The 13,908-nt window shown below is 40.2% G+C and overlaps 1 protein-coding gene across 2 annotated transcripts in view; it reads right to left on the bottom strand.

The window, feature by feature from the left end:
- Window positions 1-1,534: 1,534 nt before the first annotated feature.
- CNTN4 (contactin 4) overlaps window positions 1,535-13,908 on the bottom strand; it is a 189,010-nt gene continuing 176,636 nt past the window's right edge. The window contains exons 13-15 of one of the 2 annotated variants that reach the window (XM_012659248.1): window positions 13,673-13,785; window positions 4,288-4,456; window positions 1,535-1,772 (exon numbers count right to left, since the gene is read on the bottom strand). In XM_012659248.1, the coding sequence (XP_012514702.1) occupies window positions 1,672-1,772; window positions 4,288-4,456; window positions 13,673-13,785 (383 nt within the window). In that variant the 3' untranslated portion in view covers window positions 1,535-1,671. The remainder of the gene's footprint in view (window positions 1,773-4,287; window positions 4,457-13,672; window positions 13,786-13,908) is intronic. The other variant, XM_012659247.1, reaches the window with a different exon arrangement.

Here is a 13,908-nt window from a genome sequence, read left to right on the forward strand (position 1 = left end):
GCTAGATCACTGGTAAATGTCATTTACACTGGGGCTGGGGACTACCTGGGGTGTCATCTTTTTTTTTCATTCATTTCATTATTTTGTTGATTTTTTTTGTGTATGACTTTAAATTTTATTTTATTTTAACATAGAAGTAAGTAATCATATTAAACTAAGAAAGGAACACAGCTTGAAATACTGACAATATTTTCTTCCGGTTACCACCCTAATTTTTACACAAATGGAATCCTGATTATGACTTTATTGGATAAATATAACTAGAAGGTTGAAAAGTTAAGTTATATTAAGTTATATTATTTGTAAGCAAAAATGACAAATTACAGGCAAATTTGAGTTCTCTGAGAAAGAAGAAAAGGTGGCAGCGTGTTTACATGTGAAAATTTTTATAGAAAATTTCATTGCCTTTTATATTACTGTTCCACTAGTATCAGCTTACAAAACCTCCCCATCATAACAAATAGTTCTTTTCATAAGAATACGGATTTGTTGATATTGTCATTTTCCAATGTGTGATTTAAAGACTTAGAAGGTAAAGCTTATAAAGCAACTAGGCTACCTATTGCAAAACAGGAGAATCATTAAGATACCATACAATTGTACTAAAGATCTCTTACAGAGTCATATGAAAAATTCTTTGCAGCAACTATTTGCTAAAATAGGAGAAATCTTCCAAACTCCATAGGTAATTTTGATTCGAAAGAAGGGCTCTATTATCACAGAGATACATGTATTATATATAAGAAATTTTGTAAAGAAATTATGACTCTATTGACAGAGAATTGCTTGTTTTTTAAAATTTACATTCAAAACAGATACATTTAAAGATAGTAAAATTATCTTGTATCCTTCGAAAGACTCGATTGACTATAGTAACTTTTGGTCTATGTAACTTCAAATTTAAGGTCTAAGATAATGCTACTACAAAGACAATGCTAACTTAGCTGAGTGAAAAGAAAGTCTTACTGTACAATGCTAAATTCAGGGATGGGAGTATTGCACAAGGCGCCTCTTAGGCAGTAGATTTAGTTTTTGAGATTGCAGCCATTCCTGAAACCGTCTCAAGTTGTGTTGAACAATAGAATTCACAACGGGGTGGGAAAACATATTGTACATGTCAAAATGCATTAACCATTCAAAGAGTAATTTGCATACAGCAGCCTTGAGTTATAGACCAAATCTTCAGCTGTTCTGCCACTAGATCCTCATAAAACTGTACAAGTAATTTGCAATTTATTAACCAAGGTGAGTTTCAAACTCTGTTTTTAAAGGAAATATTTTCAAATTATAATTGCACGGTTGTGTTGCCCATAGCATTTTACAGCAGAGGAAAAAATTAATATCTACATTATATGTTAACTTTAAAAAATTCTATAAAACACTAAATATATAATAAAAAATATGCATATAAGGACATATGTAAACTGCTTTGGTAACATCATATTACAGATGTCTTCAGTGCATTGCAGAGTTTCCAAAGAACCTTCAGACAAAGCTAGATTTGCTTTGAGGAAGTACTGTATAATGCCATTCCTAAAGAAGCAAAAAACATTTTTATTTCCGTTAATAAGATGTACTCGAACAACAATATTACTTAGTACTGGGTGTCTTCAAAACAACTAGCTAAATGTTGCTTATATTATAAACAGCAAGTCCTTTAGACAACTTTTGTCATAAACTGGACCGAGCTGTGAGGGAAATCATTATCGTACTGATGGCTGACAGCGTACATGCGTTTGAAGTGGAAGCCCCGGATCCTCTCGCATAGGCATCTGAAAAGAGAGAAAAAATTCACTCAAAAAAAAAAATAAATAAAAAAGTAAAACAGCCTCATCCTGACTACAAAGGGAAGAGAGGCCAATGAAACAGCAGAACTGCCTGGGTTCTATTGCAAATAATTATCTCTTAATGACTTTTCAATATCGGTTCTATTACTGCCCAGCTAGGAACTTGGGAGCAGGGTATGGGACACCCCTCCCTGTACCTCTGTTAAAGCATTTGTAAAACAGGAATGTCCATATCTAACGTGTGAAGAAACTTCAATATTACTAATAACAATACTGACAAATATATTGATAATGCAACAAAATGAAAATTGCTACTCCCTTTTGAACTCTGCCTTTGTGCTGGGCACAGACCTATGTGACACTCAAATCTTGCAAAATCTGGATGACAGCCAACTATTGCTATTATCCCATTTAATGGATGAGATTTGGGCCCAGAGAAGTAAGGTAACTTTTCTAAGATCACATAGCTAGTAAATAGCTGGATTGGGTTTCAAACCCATGTCTGTCTAAATATCCCTTTTCTCCAAACAAAATAATCTCAATCCTTTTTAAGCTTTTTCTTATGGGTCCTACATTTTTGTTTTTCTTTTATTTCAAGGCTAGTCAAGTGAAGCAGAGGGAGTGGAGGAGGAACAAAGGAATCTGTAACTGGTTGTGATCAATTAGCTGTGAAGACCACTGCACTCGGACCAGCTGGGGCCGACATTTCTCACAGTAAGAAGTTACCGTCTGTCATTCGGGGTCTCTTCAATATTGTGAGATCTCTGTGACCCACATAACGAAAACTCTCTTGAGGGGAGAGATCATGGTTTGCTCACAGTCACATTCTTATCATCTAATAACTATACCAACATAATTGCTTAATCTATGTTTTTATGATGAATAATAAAACCAGGAATCAGTCAGAAAACCAATACTTGCAATAAGAAAGTATGAAGTCAGATTTTTAACAGAGTGAGATAAATAAACCCCAATCGTGTGCTTTTGTGGCCTGGAGATTACTTCCACATCTCACCATAAATCTGGCTCCTTTTCAACAAAAGTTAGAGCCCCTGTTTGGTGAAGCGTAGAATCCAATTCTCCCCAGTTTTTTAAAGAAGATAAAAATGCCTTTAGTGTTCGTATGCAAAAAAGATGCAGTAAATATAAACTCCATCTAGCAACACTGGAAAATCAGCCCTGAGTTCTGAAGCATGGCTCTGCGGACCCCAGTTCCCCCCCCTGAAGGAAGGCCTGTCTATTAGCATTAACACGTGCCTATTGAATCCCACGTAAACAAAAGGAGATTTAGAGGAAGGGTGAAATGACCGAGGAACTTTTCTCTTCTGATTTGAGGCACTGGAATTTTGTAGATGCAATTAAAATTGTTTAGTGGGTGCTTTACTATTACTCGCATCAGCAAGACACGATAGGCCCTTTCCGCATCTGAAAAATAATACGATGGCAGGGGCACACCGCGGGGCTGAAACTCAGGACTCTGTGGGGAGGATTTGCCCAGGATATAAAATATCACGTCTTCACTGATGGCTTGAAAATTTGTATCGCCAGCCTCCACCGATCCCACTAATCTCTAGACTGCGAAAGCCAAAGACCGGTGAAAATCTACACTTCGATATCTAACTGCAATCGTTCCTTTTTTATTGTGGTAGAATACACGTAAAGCGAAATTTACTATTTTAACTAGTTTAAAGTGTGCAATTCAGTGGCATTAGGGACACCCCAATGTTGTACAACCAGCATCACTATTTAGTTCTAGAATTTTTTCATCACCCCAAGTGGAAACCTGGTAGCCACGAAGCTGCCACTGGCCAGGCACTGCCGATCACTAACCTGATTTCTGTCTCCATGGATTTGCCTATTCTGTGTTTTTTCTTTAAATAAATGGAATCACACACAAGAATGAAAAATAATATGCTGCTGAGACATTTACAAACATTTGAAAACCAGATTAAACGTATTAGCTCAAAAAAGAATACTCTCACACATCCTTCAATGATATTTGAAAGTGAAGATAATAGAGACATATGCATTTAACACGTATGTTACATACACACATTCAAAATAAACAGTAAGTTCAAAATATTTTCAACTGAAGACATCGAACCACATTGTTTCACTGCAGACAAACTGCTATAGTATTTTTAAGAATGCTTTTGCTTGTTCTTCTGACGGAGTCGTGCTTTTAACTTTCTAAGCTGTAATTTTGGGGTTATGTAAATGCAAACCACATGTGTCAACATGGAAAAACCCGAGTGACTGATTTGGGCTGCTTTAACCTGATTTCTGATTGGCAACAGATTCATCAGTCAAAACAGGGCAAACTGTTCTTTGCATGGAACTGCCTGTGATCAGCAAACGCCAGTTGTCTGAGGGAGAGAGGTGGTAGCCTCCGTTTTTATTATGAGTCTTCTTTTCCTGGGCTTACTTTATTTCAAGCCCCGACTCATCTGGAAGGCTGATAAGACAGCCAGCGGGAAACAGAGAAAAAAAACATTCTTACTTGATATCTTTGGAATTCGAATTTGTTCACTGCTGCTGCCATCACCTCCATCACTGAATGGCTTGATTTCTATTATATAATCTTCGTCAAAAGGCAAAGAAAGCTCCACCGATGTTTTGTTTGTTTCAATGACAGATGTACTGCTTTGTCTGTTCCATCTGTACAAGACCTGCCAATACAGAAAGAACAGGTGTCACCTGCTGTTCTCACAAAAGCCCCAGAGATGGAGCATTCGTTTGTTTTCACCTCTGGGCACCAGCTAAATGCAGGGACGTTGAGGTTGTCCGGCTGCCCGCCTGCATTTGGAAGGCTCGTTTACCGCGAGGGCCATGTCTGCAGCTACCATTTCGTTGTGAGGAAAGAGTTTAAAAGGATACGACAGCAGGGGAGCTGGCAGCGTGATTCCACCAACTTTCCAACCTATCGGAGGCTCAGTTGACACACCTGAAAAAATGGGAAAATGAATACCTCCTTGAGGACACACAGCGCTCAGTTACACACTGGGCTTTGGCATCAGAACAGACTTGGCCACTGCATGACTGTGGGCCACTCTCTTCACCTCTCTGAGCCTCACTTCTGTCATCTGTAAAATGGGGACAGTAATATCCCCCCATCTTGGAGCATTTTCAAGATTGCACAAGGATGGAAGAGGGTGAGGGTCCAGCTCAAAGGAAGCAGGTAAGAAATGGTATCTATGAAGGCTTAAAGAGAATAAGAGAAACATACATGGCAAAGTTTAGAAGCATAAGACAAGAATACCCAAAAGGTTATTATTATTATGAATCTTTTGGAGAGAGGATATTTCAGCACAGAAAGATCTCTGAAAGGCAAGGGCAGTAACACCCCCCCCCCTTTCCTCCAACTGGGATCTCTTTTAGAGAGGCTGCCTAGAAAAGAGTCAATCACTGTCACCCTGCAAGTGTCTGGAGCTTCCAACAGTCCCACTTATACACCTTTGTTTTCCTTCTTGGCCCCCACTGGATTTTGAGTTTTTGGTGTGATTCATTTGATGAGGTGGCCAACTAGCTCTCCTGAAAACACATTCACCTTCCTGGGACTGCCTGCTCTGATCGGCATCAACTCCAATTAGGAACAAAACATACAGATTTGGGAAAGTGTGTCTACTTTTACCTAGAGAAAGTGCATTTACCTACAGAACCGCTGTAGCTCACCCTCTCCAGTTTTCCCTGGCAGTTGAAAAGATAGGGTTGGATGAGATCAGTGGTTCTCTGTCCTGACTTCATGTTAGGACATGTTAGAAGCACTTGGGGTGCTTGCAAAATACTGATGCTCTAGCTCAGTGGTTCTCATCAGGGGTGGGAAGGGTGGGGGTGGGGGGAATTTTGCCCCACAGGGGGGTATTTGACAACATCTGCAGACTTTTTTGGTTGTGACAACGGGTGCTAACTGGTGTAGCAGGTAGAAATCCGGGCTGCTGCTGAACATCCTATGATGCAGAGGACAGTCCCACAATAAAGAATCATCTAACTCAAAGTGTCAGTAGTGAGGAGGCTGAGGAAGTTCCACTCCAGCATGCCTGAGTAAGGCTCTGCAGAGGTGGGGTCCAGGCTGTGGTATGTTTTCAGAAAAAAAAGATTCTCTGGCGATGCTAATATGGGATGGGCCCATTGAATTCAATTAGTGGATCTCAAACTTGAGCATGCATCAGAATCACTCGGAAAGTTCGTTGAAATACAGGTTGCTGGGCCCCATTCTCAGAGTTTCTGATTGTGTAGGTCTGGGGTGGGACCTGAAAATTTGTGTTTCTAACAAGTTCCCAGCTAATGCCAATGTCGCTGGTCCAGGGATCACGCCTTGAGAAGCACGAGATTAGCTCATCCTTCCCTAAAATCCTCTATAAATTCTGATCTGCTGATGTTAGGGACATAAGGTCACTCTTCTATCTCAAGACAAAACCACACACAAATGAAATTCATAAAATTCCCTTAAAATGGTTTAGATCCCATTTGTTCCCTGGCATTTCATCACCTTAATTTATGTCTCTCTAATACAAGGTGGAAAACACAATTTCCTTAAGATGGAAAGATTCACAAGTGCCCCCCACCCCCGTCCTCCGCAGCATCCGTTGTATCAGACTCAGCACCCCCTTGCTAATGATCAGGCACAAATAAATCCTCAAGCACAGTCAGGAGTGTCAAAGCTTCTCGTCACAGCCCTCCAGGAGAATGGGCTGGCTGATGGGATGCAAGGTCACATCTGGCTTTGAGGAATAAATTGCTTCTTTGATTTACCTCTGGTCCTTGCAAGAGTTCAGAGAATTCAACTGGTTTCGAATATAAATCCAAAAGAAACACTTCCAGGAAAAAACAGCCCTTTTATCAGCACTGCTTATCAGTTTTGTAATATTAGGAACTGCAGCGGGACCTAAATAAAGTCTCGTAAAACCTTTATTTACACCAAACACTTGGTTCCTCTGATTGACGTGAAGGCTGTGCTTGCATTTGATACAATCCAGGGTGGAAGACAAGTGGAAAGAACGGATTCGTGGGAATAATAATAAAAGCAAATGTTATAGACTACTTCTACTTCCATTATTGAATGTCTGGACGCTGTATGTTCTAAATGCTTACAAAGATGACCTCTTAAAGTAGGCACTGTTGTTATTCTGATTTCAAAGATTAGAACCTGAGACCTGGAGATGTTCAGCAATTAATTGCCCAGGGTCGCATGGCCTGCCAGTGGTGGAGTCTGCATTCAGGCCCGGGCAGGCTGCCTTCAGAGCTCAGATTCTTAGCTAAGATCGGCTTGGCCACCACCTGTGTGGCTGTGGGCACATTGCTTCCCCTCCCTAGTCTGTGTCTTTGTAAATGCAAAACAAGGGGGTCAGACAGTAGAAAACTGGTGGCCCATGGGTCATATCCAGTCTGCATATATTATTTGTTTGGCCCTCATGGTGTTTAAGTGTTTTTTTTTTTTTCTTTTAGTTAGATGTCAACATTTAAAAACCAAGAAATTATATTATACATGAAGAAGTTTTGGGTTCTATTGAAAAACCGGAAGATATGGCCACAGTGGTTGCTACAGTTTGAATGTTTGTCCCCTCCAAAACTCGAGTTGAAATTATTTAATTGCCATCGTAACAGTATAAAGAGGTGGGACCTTTAAGAGTTGATTAGGTCGTGAGGGCTCTAGCCTCATGGGTGGGACTGGAGCTGTGATAGAAGGGACAGTTCTGCCTCCTCTCTCTCTCTCACTCTCTCACTTTCTGCTGTAGAATGATGCAGCACGAAGGCCCTTGTCAGATGCCAGAACTTTGATACTGGACTTCCCAGCCTCTAGAACGGTAAGGCAATAAATTCCTGTTCGTTATTGTTAGTAATTCCCCAGTCTCAGGTATCCTGTTACAGTAGCACAAAATTGACTGAGATAGAGGTCCTTCCTGTCTGTCAACGATTGGCTGGCAGGCAGAACAACCAAGTGGCTAGAAGATGGGACTCTGGACCCATCCTGCTGTATTAGGATCCCGGGTCTTCGACATAGTAGCTGTGTGATTTAAGCAAGTTACTGAACTCTGTGCCATGGTTCTTCATCTATAAAACTGTGGGCTAACAACTTCACCTTCTTCATGGGTTATTATGAATTTAAGATGAATTATAACAGTGCGTAGCCTTAGCACATATATTAATAGTTTTTCGAAGGGACTGAGTCAATGTAACTCTTTTATGCTATCCACCTGTCTCTGCAGGCAGTTTATTTTGTGATACTGAGACCAGATGTTCTCCTTTTAGCTCTGGTGCCAATAAAGTAGTACAGGATTTGTGCTAACAGAATAGTCTAGGCCTCAAATTTTCTTAAGTCAACTTTTTGTTGAGACTGTCTACCCAAGCTGAGACCTCACGAATCCAGACAATTTAGTTAAAAAGCAAAAAATAAACCCATACCCCAACACTTTCAGTATTTAGGATAAAAAGCAAATTTTGGAAGGGGTGAGTCTGATATAAACAATAGCTATTTTTAAAGAGTCAAATTCTCCATCAAAGATCACTCTGCCGTTGTAATTAGATTTGTATTTTATTCAGCCTATAATACCACCCCTATAAGTGACATGAGGGAGGGTTTCCTGAGATATCCTGGGAGGTGCCATATATGCGTGTGGGCAGGGGGCACATGTACACACAGTTGTTCCTTGTATCTGGGGGTGCTCAAGTCCCTTCTATAAAATGGTGTAGTATTTACATATAACCTAAGCACATCTTCTCATATATTTTAAATCATCTTTAATTATAATACTTAGTACAAGTGTATGCTATGTAAATAATTGCTACTCTATATTTTTTAAAATTTTTATTATTTTTGTGTTATTTTTATTTTTCTGAATTTTTTTTTCTTGAGAGAGGGTCTTATTCTGTCACCTGGGCTAGAGTGCAGTGGCATCATCATAGCTCACTGCAACCCCGAACTCCTAGGCTCAAGGGATCCTACCGCTTCAGCTTCCTGAGTAGCTGGGACTATAGACATGCACCACCACAGCCAGCTAATTTTTCTATTTTTGTAGAGACCAGGTCTTGCTTTTTCTCAGGTTGGTCTCGAACTCCTGACCTCAAGGAATCCTCCCGCCTTGGCCTCCCAAAGTGCTAGGATTACAAGCATGAGCCACCGCACCCAGCCTTTTTTCTGAGTAGTTTTGATCCATAGTTGGCTGAATCCGTGGATATACAGAACCTGCAGATACAGAGGGCCAATTGCATATATATTTAAATTACATATCCCAAAACATTCATATGTATGTGTAGCAATTCAATTTCTATAGCCAGTTACATGAGATTCTTTGGAATCTAACTGAAGAGGTATAGGGAGTCTGCCTCTCCACTCCCTGCCCTAAAAATAAGGGAAGTGATCAAGTTGGAAATTAAGAACGACTCAGAAAGTGTCCTTTCCTAGCACCTGTTCTAACTTTGGTACCCACTCTCTTTCCTCTGCTGTCACCACGTGTGGTTCCTGCAGCATTTCACACACTTGATACCCACCCATCACTCACGCTTCCTTGGATGCAAAATTCCCAACATAGAGATAGTCTCGACTACATCTAGAAGATATAATGAACCAACATAAAAAGACATGTTTGGAAAAAATATCTAAATCTATGGTTATCATCTAGTCTGCTCATATCTGAAACTTCAATTTGTTCCAATGTCTTATTTTATTTCTATAGAAATAAAAGCAGTTTCCCTAAATCCTACGCTGAGCCCAGCAGATCTTTCCTCGGAGGTCAAATGCCCTTGTGTTTGTCCTGATCCGCTTTATTCCCACCAAACATCCTGGCTGATTTTATGCTGCTCAAGCGAATCTTCTGGATGTCTGCAGAAGTGTCTGTTGAGGTAGTAAATGTAAGATAGACCTTCTTGGAAGGGTGCTACCAAGACAAGCTCATATGAGTCTGCCACTTCTTTGCAGGAGTGCAAAGAAGTGGCAACGGAATAATAATTGTTACTTAGTTTTTCTTCTAAAAATGCCTGTAATTTCTCAGACACAGTTCCCTGAAGCAGACCGGCTTTATCGATCCCTGCCCCTGAGAAAGGCGAAGGCACTCCACAGCACTGTACTCGATGGGCTTCTATTTTTGCACCTGTAAAGTGATCTCTGGGATCGCTCGCCAAACTAACGTTTTGCCTGGCTGCTCAAAAGCTTCAGGTAGCTCCCTGGTCATCAGTTTTATTTTAGCAACAGCTTGAAAAGGAGCTTAAAATTTAGTTAAAGGTTTGTCCATGGAGCTTGTGCAGTTCCCAGGGACTCCTAAAGCTTACTGTGTTTTTATTGTGCTTTCTTCTACCTGGTCTACTGGGTGTAACTGGAAGCTGGGAGGAAAAACTTTTCTCTTGTAATTTTTTACTCTCTCCCTTGGTTTGGTTGAAATAGTTTTGCCCACATCCCGTCTGCTTTTGCTTGTTGTGGTAATCAAGGTCAAGGTGATCAGGCAGTGTTAGCCTGGGTTGGAAATCCAAGGTTGCAAAGGTCTGTCTTCATTCTAATCTTTCTTTTCTTCATTTTAGTTTTCTCTTCCCTCAACCATCTTCCAACTTACTCAACCCCATGTCTGTTTTATCATAGACAAAACTGATCAGATAAACTCTTTCACATTATTTCACACCAAGAGGTTAATGATCTAGGAGTTTAGGATGTGAGATCTCCATTCTAATACAACTTACACTCTAACATGACAATAGGGAATGGATCCTTGGCTGGAGAAATAATGGTGACAATTCAAGCACGGTTCTCTGGAAGCCCATAGTCTGGGAACTTAAAATAAGTCATCAGTTAATTAGCATCTACCCAAGAGGATGCAAAGTACTTTTTAAAATCTGGAAATTAGAAGGAGCTCTAGCCATCGGGGAAGGCTTCTATGCTGAGACCTGAAAGCTGAGTGGCTCTTTGGGGACACATAGGGTGGCAGTCAGGGAAAGAAGGAACAGATATGCAAAGGGTCAGAGAAAAATAAAGAAACTGGAAATTTCTCCTCTGATTTAAAAAAAAGTAAATGCAGTCCTAGAGAGTTGAAGTGATTTACCTAAAGTCACATATTCAATAGAGAACCAAAATATGGATTTTCTATCTCTTTATCCTATATTATTAAGATCCTCCCAGAAGAGTTTGGTTTTAAAAAGGACCCAGTGAAAGTTCTACAGAGGAGTTCTTAGGGAATGTTTCTCCACAGGTAGAATACAGGTCACTGTGCCATAAGGATGAAGGAAAAATAGTCCATGGCAGGGAGGGTCTTCTGAGTTTTTCTCTATGAATATTATCCAAGGCTCTACCACCTTATACATCAGCTCCTAATTCCAGCCCTTGCTTTACCTACTGCTTTCCAGTGATGCCGTGTTCTTTAACGAGTACCTGACAGCACTGCCTATCTGCTACCTCAACAGCTCTGTACAAAAATGTCACAAGCTGGCAGCCTACAGGCTTAATTCAGACTGCATACCAATTTTATTTGGCCTGTATTCCATTGCCTCAAATGTTGTTTAAAAGCAAAACAAAACAAAATTAGAGGAGTTGCCAACATTTAAAAATTGAAAAACTTTACGTAATAATCCATTTTTCCATTTTTCCTGCCATCTTTTGAAATGTTGACATATCTGGGGCATTGTGCCCACTTTTTCACAAGGCAACAGAGGCAGGAAGTTAGTAGCAGCTGGTGCATTTTGACAGCAGCACACTCTCTAGTTGGCTATAGCTTCCACCTGCCTGCTTCTGCCACTTATGTCATCTAGCGTACACATCTTTGCAATCCTTTTATTTATTTTGTGGTAGATAAAAGATCAGTTCACAAGACCCCAGAAAAGTTTGACTGCCAAGCTTTCCTATTTGAAAACATTTTCAAAATCATAGGTTTGGTTTTATAATCTTCCTTTTATTTATTTTTGTATTTCATATTTTTTTTAGAGACAGGGTCTTGCTATGTTGCCCAGGCTGAACTCAAATTCCTGGGCTCATGTGATCCTTCCGCCTCAGCCTCCCCAGTTACTGGGACTCTATAGGCATGTGCCACCATGCCCATATTTATAATTTTCTTTTTATAATGAAATCTACGGGACAGTTCATTGAAATCGTAAGAACTATTTTTCTTTTGAATACAAAACCACCGAAGGTCAAGAACATTGTTAACATAGCCCAGTGATTATGGTTTCTCAAAAGCTTTTTGAAAGTCATTTACTCATAACATTCTAGCACTAGAAAGGGAACAAAATGCCATATAATTTAAATATCCACATTATATTTCCTTTTCTAACATCTCCTTGGGGGTGGTGCAGCTAACATTTGATTATTTGCAGTGATGGAGAACCCTCCGCTCTCCTTGAGAGTCCACTTTTGAAGAGTTTTGGCTATTAGAAAGCAAAACTGAGCCAAAATATCCCCATGTAGCTTTCACTCATTGGCCATAGTTTTATTCCTTGTAACCTTGAGGAACAATTCTACTTGTCGTTCCTTACAATAGCCCTTTAGATATTTCAAGCGGTTATTGTGCTTCTGAGACTTGTTTATCCAGCTAAATATCCTCGGTTCCTTCGTTCATCCCTCACAGATTTGTCAACCTCCTGATCACAGTGTCTCAATGCACGCTGTGGTCTATAAATATAGCCATCATCTGTTCTTTCCCTGTCTGCACAAGCAAGTTGCTCCTCACACCGAGAGGTAGAATCCATTTCCCCTCCGTTTGAATCTGAGCTGGCCTCACAGTAGACAGTTTCATCTTTAGCTTTTAAAAGGACTGGCAGCTTCTGCTTTCTCCTTCTTGAGGCCAGCAACCATGTAAGAAGTCTGTCTACTCTGAGATCACCATACTGTGAGGAAGCCCAAGTTACCCGCGTGGAGAGGCCTCATGCAGAGATGATCCCTGGCCAGCCTCCAGATCTTCCAATCATTCTAAGTGAGAACCCAGAAGTATGTGAAGAAGCATCTTAGTCATTCCAACCTGAGAAACTGCCTATTTTGGTCCTGTCCAGATTGTAGAATCATGAAACATGATATGTTATTATTGTTTTAGCCCCTAGTTTTGGGGTGGTTTGTTAGGCAGAAGTAGGTAGCTGAAAACCTTGTCAAGATATTTATAACCCCTTTTATTTTACTTTATTTTTTTTGAGACAGAGTCTCACTCTCTTGCCTGTGCTAGAGTGCCGTGGGGTCAGCCTAGCTCACAGTAACCTCAAACTCCTGGACTCAAGTGATCCTCCTGCCTCAGCCTCCCAGGTAGCTGGGACTACAAGCACGCACCACCATGCCCGGTCAATTTTTTACTGTTTTTAGTTGTTTGGCTAATTTCTTTCTGTTTATAGTAGAGACAGGGTCTTGCTCTTGCTCAGGTCGGTCTCAAACTCCTGAGTTCAAGCAGTCCTCCCGCCTGGGCCTCCCAGAGTGCTAGGATTACAGGCATGAGCCACTGCGCCCGGCCTATAACCCCTTTTAATTATGGCAGTGAGATTATATATACGTTCTATTCACTTTCTCTTTAAAGATAGGCCAATATTTATGGGATCAGGCCAATAAATTTTCGAAAAAATTTGCTTTTTCTATATAAACTACAGAAACATGAACAAAAATGATTAATCATTTGTAATATTGGGAAGTTACCATTGTTGATTTAAAAAAATACTGAAGCAAGAAAAAAACAAAGCTGACAATAGAAATGTTTAAAAAGCGGTTCTTCAGGATTTTTGCCTAACCCTTTTTTAGGTGATTGTCTAAATCTGGGCCAGTTTCCATAGACCACTTATAAGACTCAGACCAAACCACTTTGGGGGCAGCGATTCCTAAAGAGGCTGGAAGAGCATCAGAGAACGTGAGAATATGAATCGATCGTATGATTCATGTAAGCAACTATCCCCACTAATGCAGGATTAGGTGCCTTTGCAAAAAAGAAATTACCCACTTTGTATCCTTTTACTTCCGACTCATTATCCAAGGCCTTCACTTGATCCCAATTCAGGATAATTTTGGAGTCCGATGAATTCCATATGATGTTTCCGGGGGGCTGACTCGGTGCTATAAAAAAATTAAGATATACGAAGTCACAGATTATTAAGTCTCAATGGATTCTGAGGAATATCTCCTTACTAGAATTTGAGAGTGGAGACAATTTAATGGGCTATTGCACTAATATGTGTC

The sequence above is a fragment of the Propithecus coquereli genome, unplaced genomic scaffold, assembly GCF_000956105.1.
Source record: "Propithecus coquereli isolate 6110/MARCELLA unplaced genomic scaffold, Pcoq_1.0 Scaffold60, whole genome shotgun sequence".
Lineage (NCBI taxonomy): Eukaryota > Metazoa > Chordata > Mammalia > Primates > Indriidae > Propithecus > Propithecus coquereli.